Below are 11,852 nucleotides of genomic sequence, written 5' to 3' on the forward strand. Positions count from 1 at the left end.
ATAAAAAATATTGTTACTTTATATGGTCCTTGTCCTGTCCAGGGGTGGTACATTATGTATTCATTGACATGTCCTAACAATTCGATTAACACACCGCAAAAATGCATTTTACTTGAAATGTGATACATATGTTAATAGTATTATATTAGTAGTAGTAGTGGATATTCTAAGTGTGTAGTTATGTAATACTGACACTATAAAACTGCTCCTCTTCCTGGAATAAAGCACAACTTGTTTCTAACTTATTTAATAAATGTTTATAACTCCACCTCCTGCTCAAAGTCTGTTCAGCTCAGAAATTTGTCGTCCCCTCCCCTTCCACAGATCTGCCAGTTTGCAGATGGGTGTAAACACCATGTGATCAAATGTAAAAGCTGTGAGCTCATACACTGCAGATCAGAATGAGAATGAGGAAATGAGCCACAGCCTTTTATCAGGAAACAGAGAGTGAAACTTACTGACACTTTGTTGTCTAGAGGAGAAATGGCGCAGCAAGTGATTCTGGATCGAGAAAACCTGAGCTGTTCAATCTGTCTGGATCTTCTAAAGGATCCGGTGACTATTCCCTGTGGGCACAGCTACTGCATGAGCTGTATTAAAGAGTGCTGGGATGAGGAGCAAGAGAAGAAGAATACAAACAGCTGCCCTCAGTGCAGGCAGAGCTTCACACCAAGGCCTGTCCTGGTGAAAAGTACCATGTTAGCAGAGTTAGTGGAGGGACTGAAGAAAGTTGGACTTCAAGCTGCTTCACCTGATCATTCCTATGCAGGACCTGAAGATGTGGCCTGTGATTTCTGCTCTGGGATGAAGCTGAAAGCCTTCAAGTCCTGTCTGATGTGTATGGCTTCTTTCTGCGAGCAGCACCTGCAGCCTCACTACAATGTGGCTCCATTAAAGAAACACAAGCTGGTTGAAGCCACTTTAAAGCTTCAGGAGAACATCTGCTCTCGCCACGACGAGGTGATGAAGATCTTCTGCCGCACTGATCAGCAGGGCATCTGTTATCTCTGCTCCATGGACGATCATAAAGGCCATGACATCGTCTCTGCTGCAGCAGAGAGGGCTGAGAGGCAGATGCAGCTCGGGGTGAGTCGCCAAAACATCCAACAGAGAGTCCGGGACAGAGAGAGAGATATCGAGCAGCTTCAGCAGAGGGTGGAGGCATTCAATCTTTCTGCTGATGAAGCTGTGAGGGACAGTGAGAAGATCTTCACTGAGCTGATCCGTCTCATCGAGAAAAGAAGATCTGAAGTGAAGCAGCAGATCAGATCCCAACAGAAAACTAAAGTGAGTCAAGCCAAAGAGCTGGAGGAGAAGCTGCAGCAGGAGATCACTGAGCTGCAGAGGAAAGACACGGAGCTGGAGAAGCTCTCACACACAGAGGATCACCTGCATTTCCTAAACAACTATTCCTCACTGTCTCACCTGAGTGAGTCTGAAGACGTACCCAGCATTGATATCACTCTGAGCTCTTTTAAAGATGTGACAGCGGCAGTGTCAGAGGTCAGAGATAAACTGCAGGCTGTTCTGAGTGAGGAGTGGGCAAAGATCTCAGTGGCAGCGACTCAAGTGGAAGTTTTACTGCCCACAACCAGAGCTGAATTCATGAGATATTCTCGTCAAATCACACTGGATCCAAATACAGCAAACAGACATTTGTTACTGAGTGACAAGAACAGAAAAGCAACATTAATGGAAGCAGAACAGTCATATTCAGATCACCCAGACAGATTTGTTAAATGGTGGCAGGTCCTGAGTAGAGAGGGTCTGACTGGGCGTTGTTACTGGGAGGTAAAGTGGAGTAGGCATGTTAATGTAGCCGTTGCATACAAGAATATTAGCAGAACAGGGACCCGATATGAAAGTGGATTTGGAAATAATGACAAATCTTGGGCATTACAGTGTAACAGTGGAGGTTATCAATTCAGACATAACAATAATGCTACTTCCATCTCCGGCCCTCAGTCCTCCACAGTCGGAGTTTATCTGGATCACAGAGCCGGTACTCTGTCTTACTACAGCGTCTCTGAAACCATGACTCTACTCCACAGAGTCCAGACCACGTTCACTCAGCCTCTCCATCCTGGATTCTGGCTTCCAAATTCTGGCGGAGACACTGCTGAGTTGTGTGAGCTCAAGTAGACAGGAGTTTAAAAAGTGATTGACCTCTGTTTTTTTAAAAAAAAAATTTTTTGGGGGGGGGGTTATGTTGTTTTGCTGATGTTACAGCAACTCAATGAAATGGTTTGATAAAAAAAAAAAGTCTTTTTAATTTGCTACATAGAGATTAAAGTATGTTTTCTGTTGAAATTTGATTCTTATGTTTACTAATACATTTCATGACATACAGTACATTGAAAATATTACATATGCAAAATGAATGCAATAAGTTTTAAAATGAGTTTGGGGTTCAAAGGTCATTTTAGCTGTGCAGTTATCTTCATAAACATAATTTGTATACATTTTCTTTTTGGTATTCCACATACATGCTTTATGGAAAAAACTGGAGTAATTTTACATGTAACCTTAGAAAATGAGTTTGCTAATAGTCTTTTTAGGAATCAAAGTGTCTTCACACGGTAACAATTTTAAGGAAACATTCATGAACAGTCAATGTTCAAAATCCTTTAAATAAATAAATTGTTGACTTGTAACCATTTTACAGTAAACCTCTGTTTTTAAAAAAGAAATGCACTGATGAAACACTCTATATTCTTTCTTTCAACGACAGAGTATCGCAGAAATGTATATTTTTTCTACTAAGTTTTTCTCCAATCATTTATATATATTGTTTGAAAAATATTTGGTATCAGACAAATACACAGGGTGATTATTTTTTTTAAATACTCCACCAGAAATAGCACAATGATGCAATGCTTTTAAGTTTGTAAAATGCTGACTCTTTTGAAGAGGAAAACATTTCGGGGCAATACTTTAGCAGAATGTGTTACTTCCAGATTTATTACACAACTTTTAAACATTCCACAACAATCATGCAGGAATAAAATGGGAATTATACAAAGCTTTACAGGCTTCGCCAGTCACTCTTCAGTGATAACTGGGCTTCACGTCATCTCAAAAACACTCGAAATGTGAGGTAATATTTTTTTGAAATCATCATCTACAGACAACAGACCATGTGTTGATTTAATGCTGATGACGGAGGGACAAGAAAATCAGCCAATAAACAATAACAAGAGAAAAGAAACATATACTATCATTTCCTGTGCACTCGTTTTTACTTAACTAAAGCTGCCGGGAATGTTAATACATTTTCCACATTACTGAGTGTAATCCACATTCTATCATCATCCCTTCATGTCGCCCCGAAGGGTCAGAATCAAAATATCAGTACCGTCCATCAAGGTAACAAAATTCAAGAAAGAAATTAAGTAATTAGAATTAAGATTAATTAAGAATTAAGAAGGCGTTAACAGTGCAGAAAGCCAAATTAACCTAACCTGCATGTCTTTGGACTGTGGGAGGAAGCTGAAGAACCTGCTGAAAACCAACGCTGACACTGAGACAACATACAAACTCCAGAGGAGCCCAAACCGGCCACCAGGTTCAAACACAGAACCCTACAGCGACTGTAAGGTGACAGTGCTAACTACACCCCCATACCACCCTATCTGACCTAACAATCTGAGATAATATGACAGAAAATTGTGTCATGTCAAACACTTATTTAACCCTTTGAAACGGGAGCAAATTGGTTTTATCTCTTTCAAAAATCTTGGAAGAAGGCAATGAGTAAGTTCAAAAGAAAATCCACAAAAACCCACAAGACATTTTATAAAAAGTTGCAAAGAAATAACATTAAAGCTAGCAAAGCAAAAAGAAAGAAAAATTAAAGTAAAAACAAAAAAAAGACCTGAAAAAAAACACTTGAAAACTCTGTCAGATATTTTTAAATATGTAATTATGACAATTATGCATACTGTTTTCTGCAAATTGCGCCCTAGCTTTTAAAAAATAAAAATAAATAAATGAAAAAAATTGAAAATAATTTTCTAAATCTACATATTTTTTTGATGCTCATTGCCTTTCTTTCCTGTGTTGTCGATGAAGAAATCAAAACCACTTTTTGCTTCATACCAAAATGTAGCCATATCAAGACTTTAAGCTGCGTGTCCAATGACACTTCCAAATCCCATTCCCTGTGTCCTCACTAGCCCCAGAGTCACTCAAATTTCCAACCAAATCAGTTTTCTTTCATCAGTCTTTCTAAAAAAGCTTGAACATGGTTCTCGGGTTTTTGTTCCATTTCTAAGTTTAATGAATCTCTTCCACTAGAGGTGAGAAGACTTTACTGATTTGTTGTCGCACAAATCATTAAAAATCAAGTCCTTACAACGCAGCCGTGCTCATCAGCACGTGGTGGACTCCTTATGTCCAGACAACAGGGATATTTTTGCTATAATGCTGTTTTTAGCTGCCTTTACCAAACACTGCCAAGACCTTTGTCTATCTTACAATATGGACAACTGATGAAAGACACATTACATGGGTTGAGAGAACCAAACTCTAAACCAGTTACACTAGAATATGGACCCAAAAAAAACATGTTTTGGCTTTTCAGAGCAGAGATTTTGACTTGTCACAGAAGGACATCAGGTGTTACCGGTGACAATAACAATCTATTTAAGTGTCTCAGGACGCTTTAACAGTGTGACAGTGACTGTGCTTTTCCTACCGTGACATGTCAAAGTGTCCTCTGTGAATATATGGCTAACGGTGCATCCTGCCTGCATGTTTATCCCGTCAGGATCCGCCTCATCACATGTATCAAAAGCCTGAAAAACAAAATAAGGAATAAAACAAAAAGCACACTGAGACAAACACTGTAAAATTAAAAATTTCAAAATGTGAGATAGCCTGGTATCATGTCGTCCATAATCTTTAAAAAAAGGAGAAAAACAGAGTTAAATATTCAAACATGGCTACATAAGAATTATACATAGAAAAAAAACTACTTTAAAAGTAGAACAACAGAAAATATAAATATAATAAAATGTAAGGAACGAAGTTTACGTCATCACTGGATGGCAATATACAGTGCATTCAAAAAAAATGGCATTTAATAGCTTTGTTTGTTTGTCTTTTACTAATTCAAACAATCATACTATCTTTAATGGGACAGTGGTCTCCAAGTGCTTTTTCATTTACATTTTGCACAGTAACTTTCATGCTAAGGTTTTTTTGTGAGATGTTGGATTTCAAAAAAAAAAATCGAATAGCATAAATGCCTACAGTTAGATAACGTCATATTCTTTGGTAAAGGAGGATGAAAAGGATGCTTGTATGTGACATTTCTGTATCCTGTTAACACGACACACATCAACAAAACAAGTGATAGAAGGCCTTGTACACCAGTATAAAAATACAACGATAATAAAAAGTGATAGTATCAAAGTTTCCACAGTACAATACATACGTACAACAGATTATTGCACCAAAATGTAACAATTTATAATTTCATCCTGAGAGAGCTACACTATTTCTTCACTCTCAGGAGTTGAAATGTCTTTGTATGAATAATACCAAAAAATCAAAATGATAAAAATTTGAATACAATATTGTGACACATAGTCAAATCGCCAAACAGTGGATCTTATTTGACTCTATGTAATCTGCCATATTTACTATAAATTAAGCATGTTGTGAAATGTCAAATATCAAACCCTAAACTACTAAATCTTTCAACTCTGTCTGCATTAAATTATTTTACTTTAGCATTTCACAAAAAACACCAACTTTCCAAACAGTCAGATTTAAGTGATCTACGGGGCTAATGTCATGTACCTAAAACCAAATAATAAATAGCAACATTAACAACATTTGAACTCACTGTTAAAATCAAAATTTAAAAGATCAATGTACGATTTCAAACAAAACAAAACATCAATACATAATTCTTAAAATCTTTAGTGTGATGGTTGTAAACAAATGAGACCATGATTGAGATGGTCTGTCTCACAGCTGTGATAGTGGTTTTAAGTGCTCCAGGTTCAATGTTCTTTTCTCTTCAGATTTATTTAGGCTGTTCAGTGTAATGGAGGTGATTTTACTGCTTCCCTCTGTTTCTGATATAACTTCAACTTAAAGTTACTTCGACAGAAACAGCGCCCCCTGTCTGCACATTTCCCACCAACTGTACCTGGTGGTTCACAGTGTAAAAACCAACGAGACAAGTTGCCAGAATAAAATGTTGGCATTGTATGTTCCTATAAACCACAGATTGATTACATTTGTATGTTTTATATGCATGACATAGTTCAGACTATGTGTTTTTGGGAGGCTGGGACTTTGGGAGTGGATGGTGTAACACCAGACAGCTGCAGAGCAGCAAACAGCAGCATCTGACTGTTCAAGACCAACAAAAGAAGGACTTTTTTAACACAAGTTCAGGACATGTCCGGCTACACTGTAGCAACAAATACAGATTTTTTTTTTTTTTTCAAAAGAAGGTCTTTTTTAATGCAAGTTCAGGACAACGCTGGCCCAGTTTTCACAACAAAGGGGAGTATTTTTTAACAGTAGTTCAGGAGATGTCCAACGGTGTTTGTAGCTGACAATCAAGATATTCATACAAGCAAAAATATGTTTTCCTAACCCTAATCCAGTGGTTTTTGTGCCTACACTTAACCCCATTTTAACCACAGCTTGTCACAACATCAATTTTAAATTAATAAACATACACTTTCAACATGTCTGCTTCATGTGAAATGTATCATATCTGTTGTTTGCAGAAATGTACAATGCCAATATTAATTCTGTTGATTGGATTGGTAAAAACTCAGAATAGAGGCCAGCAGTGATTGTCAGTGATGGTCTCATTTGTTTATGATTCAGCATTAAAATGCAAATCAAAACCTGTTTTCTTTTTGCAAAGGAAAACAGGGGTAAATGTCTGTCACACAAATATCACTTCAAATGAATGTGTTTTTAAAAAAGAAAGTTTGAGGTTGTTTTTTTGGGTTTTGTTTTATGACTAGACTGTTAACTATATGAATCATAATCCTTAATCAACCTGTTGTTTAAAAGTATTACACAAAAGATACACAGTAATTCTTTGGGTGACAGACTTTTCCTACAATGTGACAAAATAATTTTACAAGGTGACCCTTTCAAAGAAAAGCAATTTACTTGATGTACAGCACATGTGTGTATTAAGACTGTCACAAAAGTACAAGATTGACCTAATAAGACCAAATTTTGTTACAGACCTTGGGGACATTTAAACAAAAATCTCAAATTTTGATCAGATCTGATCATTTCTAACCGCAAAATTAAATATTTTAGAAATAAGGGCAAGATACAGAGCTGGTTTTGTGAGTTTTTTTTAGAACACAACAAAATGCATTGAAAAAATCCTTTAGGTATTAAAAGCTGGAACGTTTCACCTGATTTTTGTTTAGTTAATCTTTGATCAGATATTTCTTGATTAAATCAGATTTCAGCAAAGTTCTTTTGCAGCTGCTTTATGTTGAGACAAAATTAAAGCTAAAATGTTTGGGGTGTTTTGTTTAACAGAAATAAGTGAGGTTTTTTAGAAAATTAAAAAAAACAAAAAAAAACCAAAGTGAGTTCTGAAATGTATCATTTTGGTATCTGCCGCAGAACTCATAGTTCAGTAATGACACTTTTTTACATGATACCCAGCCTTTAGGGAAGCTGGAAAAAATAACATTTCTAAAGGAAGTAAACACACAAATGTCCAGTTTCTGCAGTGAGACTTCTGTAAAAAAGGGGTTAAACTGTCTAGTGGATGACAACTACCTCAAATTGTACTGTAATGTATCCAGCATCAAGCAGAATATACTAACAAAGTTCATCCAAATGATTGCCCACTAACAATTTTTCTATGGTGATCTATCACAGTCAACATGGGTCCATTTTTAGCAAGAAAATCAGGAGGTGAACTAAATTGCTTTCAATGTTTATGATTTTTTTTTAGTTTTATACCTTAAGTAAAAAAAACTTGGACAACATTGTTATTCCTCACAACAATCTGTAACTTGACTCAGTTGCTTTGATGACATTTGCATGCAAATAATATGAAGACATTTCCCGTGGTGGCATTAATAGAGTGAACAGTACGACATCGTAAGCATGTTTTTTAGTGTTGGTTCTGGAGCCGAGTGGAGAAATTTGGAGTAATTGGATTTCAGTTTCGGGGTGCTGGTTAGCATTGGAGGATTATCTGTATATCTGTCTTTGAAGTGCCACTGAGCAAGGCACTTGACCCCCAGCTGTTTGAATCCAGTGAGATGCCTCCTGTTTTACAAATGTGACCCATAAAAAGTGCTACATATAGCATTTTGCTTTTTAAATTAAAGACCACATTTCAACAAACTTTCCTGTTGCAAAGACAATTTTTGTCCCTCTTTTTCCTCCTTTCTTGCTTTGCACATGTTTGTTTATGTAACAAGATTACAAGAGCGAATATCCGACAACATTATCCAATGTGTTATTCAAACTGTAGTGGGATAAACACTAAAAAATGAAACTTTGTCTTTGTTTTGTGCTGCTGCCCAATCAATTGGTCTTCCCGTGATGGTCTCCTTTGTTTACAGTAATAAAACAATGTCTCGATCATCCTGTGGTGTTAAAATGCTACATAAAGCACACTAAAAATTTAAGTTGACCTTCCACTACAGTTGCTAGAAAGATAAAAGCCCCTTGCTCAATACATCTGATATTATTTTCCCCCAAGAACACAGACTGAGCTGTGTGTCGTGAAATCTTTCACACACAAAAGATCTCCAGCACTGGAATACTAACAGTGTTATATCAGGTGGCAGGCACACAGATGACACCAACACATAGAATAAAAAATCTCCTCTTCTCAGCCTCACAGCAGACTGGGAGAGATTACAATCACCCCCAATATCTGGCAGGAAACCTGTACACATGCGTCTCTTATTCAGTGGATGGAGGGTGAGTGGAAACAGAGTCGAGCCTTTTATTCATTAGCGGTCTTCTCTTTGCAGGAAGGTTCACAGAGGATTTCCTTGTGTGGTAGCGGATAGGGGAAAGCCGCCCCGCTGCAGGTGCTACCATAAGCCAGTTTGTTGAGGCGAGAGAGACCCTTGATGCTACCCGGGGGCCGTCCGGGGCTGACCTTGTACCCTGCTGCTCTGGTTGTACCCAGCGGCCTTCCTGGGCTCGTTTTGAAGCCAGCGGCTCTGGTGGTGCCAAGGGGCCTCCCTGTGCTGGTTCTGTATCCAGCAAGCTTGGTGGTTCCCAAAGGCCTCCCGCGTCTGCCGGTCTTCCCGGCAGCCTTGTTCTTCTTCTTGCCGTCATCCGGCGCTTGATCAGTGCTTTTAATGCTGGGTATTTTTCCAGGCGAACTCCCGAGCACTTCCTGTCTCTGGCACACCATGGGCTTGTGGCTCTGAGCAGGTAAGGTCATGGGAGCCAGCGTCATCTGGAGGGCCGATGGAGGAGGAGGAGGGTAGAACTTGTTGGCCTGGGTGCACAGGTCAAAGTGGGAGGCAGGGTGGTGGCCGTCCTCTGCAAGGCATGACGGCCTGCTATTCATGCAGAAGTCACTGCTTGTCACCTGGCGCATCATCTTCTGCTGGGGGTCAGAAATAAGTTGCAACTGTGTTATTATCACTCAGAGATAAGAAGTACTAATACCTTTGTGTGGAGTCAGTGCTGTTGTCTTGGTACAATAAGGTGACCAGATCTTGGAAATAACAGAAGGGGATGTTTTGAGTTTGGCATTCAATATCTTTAAAATACACAATGTTATTATCTATTAAATGAAAGAGAGGTCATTTCTAATTATCAAAGTTGTTGCACTGCAATAACCTATGGTGTAGGTCAACTGATTAAATTGTATACCACTATATTTGCCTTTTTCCCCCTCCTATATTGCAACTTTTTTACATTTTTGTATGTTCAGGATGAAGATAATCAGCAGCTTGGCAAGTAATGTCCTGCAAACAGCAAAAAAATAAAAATAAATTGCAAAAGGTGGCAAAGAAATGATCTAAAGAAATAGATGGGGAGGCTTAAACGATATTCTAAAAAAAAAAACCCAAGGAAAAATTATGTTACAGGAAAATTTTATTTTTAGCACTTTCCTGGTGTCAGTTTCGTTTTCGTTTTTTTTTTTCCTATTTTCAGGCAATTTTCTGGTTTGTGTTTTTTTTTGTTGTTGTTGTTTGATTTTTTACATTTTTTAAAAATTAATTTCTTGCTAATTTTTGAGCCAACTCTTGTGAAGTTGCTCATTGCCCTCTTTCCATGTTTTTAAGAGAAATTAAGTCAGTTTACTTAGGTTTCAAAGACTTAAAGTGATGCTGAAGTGCCTTTGAGCAATCTGCTGAATACTTACAAGCCGGTGGTCCGCATCTGAACCTGACCATCATATCAACAATAACACAGTGCTTACAACTAGTTAATACGCTTAATGTTTACAACTGCTCTTTAATTTTAGCAATGCAATGCTCCTAACTAATTTCGAGGCTATAAATACTTAAAGGCAAAAGGACAGACTGCAGCTGATGAGACTGTCTCTTCTGCAGAGGACACAGGGTGCGAGGAGGTGTGGACTTTACTATCACAAACACCACACTGTCTGTCTGTAGTAATATTCATTCACAAAAAATATGCACATGGATTCTGCATCCTTGTCGACAAAAGCTCATCCTCTCCATGTCACTTTGCCCCTGTGTAACGTTACAGCACTGACGGCTGGATCCATCCTGGCCCGAATAATGGTTTTCAAGAAAATGCTTTAACAGTTTAACAGAAGAGTGGAAAAGTGTGCATTAATACGATTTGACTGCTCACATCTAATATATATATTTAATCTATACACACCTCCCTGCCACCAACGTTAGCTCTAAGGTTACTGTACCTCGATTGTTCGCAGATCTCGGTGCAGAAAGGGTTAAGCACAAAAATGATCTTTCATCCCTCAAAGCGTTAGTCGATCCATTTTCCCAAAAATGTTTTCGCACCACAGGACGTCGGTAAAATGTCGTATAATCACCACATCGGATTATTTCGGTGTGCACGTTATCGAGACGCGAGATGCTTCAGCTCGGACGGGTTTTTTTTATTGCCCAGCTCCAGAGGTTTGGATAAGAAACGCAGCCATTTTCCATTAAAAATTAATAAGACGGGAGCGCAGTCTGAGCATGCGCAGAGCACCAAACAGGGGATGTGGACAGCTTTTTCTCCTTCCTCTGCTGAACCACTTTCACATCCAAACGTTGTTTATTTGCACCTATTAAAGCTGCAAAATCCTGATTTATTGTTTTTGATGACATTGTCCTGAAATTGAACCGTAATGCAGTTTCAATGCTTACCAAACAGCACCCCACTACTGATGAATAATATACAAAGGAGAGGCTATTGAATAATTGAAACAGTGGGCAGGAGCATATGGAATGTCATTTATATCAATATTAAATAAATAAATAAACAGATAAATAAATGCATATGCCTCTGAAATAGTTCAATTTGGCTATGAATTAATTACTGCAATAAATAAATGAGGAAATAAATATAATGTAAATAGAAATCTATAATAGTCAGTATGGTTTAACAAATAAGTAAGTGAATTCCCATGTTATAGGAATCTTTTCTGGAATTCTTTGTAACAGATGGAAATAGAAAGAGCAATAAAATCTGGGGAATATAAGGAATAAACGTGACATTAGGTAATGAAAGTCTCCTAAAATAAATAGATGTTGAATCATAACAAAAAATTCTAATGAAAAAAAAAATGTTTTATTTAACTATATTGACTAATTCATACATTTTTAATTGCATTTATTTATAAATATAATACATCATTCGTGTATTTTAGGATTGGTTATTTTATTATT

General features: G+C 37.7%; 2 protein-coding genes across 3 annotated transcripts; one reads left to right on the top strand and one right to left on the bottom strand.

Moving 5' to 3' along the window:
* Window positions 1–404: 404 nt before the first annotated feature.
* LOC121952180 (E3 ubiquitin/ISG15 ligase TRIM25-like) lies at window positions 405–2,654 on the top strand. The gene has a single exon (XM_088088131.1). It carries the CDS (start codon window positions 484–486, stop codon window positions 2,140–2,142), a length of 1,659 nt encoding a protein of 552 aa, XP_087944257.1. The 5' UTR covers window positions 405–483; the 3' UTR covers window positions 2,143–2,654.
* Window positions 2,655–2,940: 286 nt separating this feature from the next.
* On the bottom strand, window positions 2,941–11,841 carry c15h5orf24 (chromosome 15 C5orf24 homolog). 2 transcript variants are annotated; one of them, XM_042499285.2, is made up of 2 exons: window positions 10,877–11,841; window positions 2,941–9,583 (listed from the first exon to the last, which is right to left on the bottom strand). In XM_042499285.2, the coding sequence occupies exon 2, from the start codon at window positions 9,578–9,580 to the stop codon at window positions 8,969–8,971; it is 612 nt and encodes a 203-aa protein (XP_042355219.1). In that variant the 5' UTR covers window positions 9,581–9,583; window positions 10,877–11,841; the 3' UTR covers window positions 2,941–8,968. The 2 variants fall into 2 exon arrangements, with proteins under 2 accessions (XP_042355219.1, XP_042355218.1); XM_042499284.2 differs by having other exon boundaries at window positions 2,941–9,586.
* Window positions 11,842–11,852: the final 11 nt, after the last annotated feature.

This window comes from Plectropomus leopardus, chromosome 15 (genome assembly GCF_026936395.1).
Source record: "Plectropomus leopardus strain MGB_pleo_1.0 chromosome 15, ASM2693639v1, whole genome shotgun sequence".
In the NCBI taxonomy this organism is placed as follows: Eukaryota; Metazoa; Chordata; class Actinopteri; order Perciformes; family Serranidae; genus Plectropomus; species Plectropomus leopardus.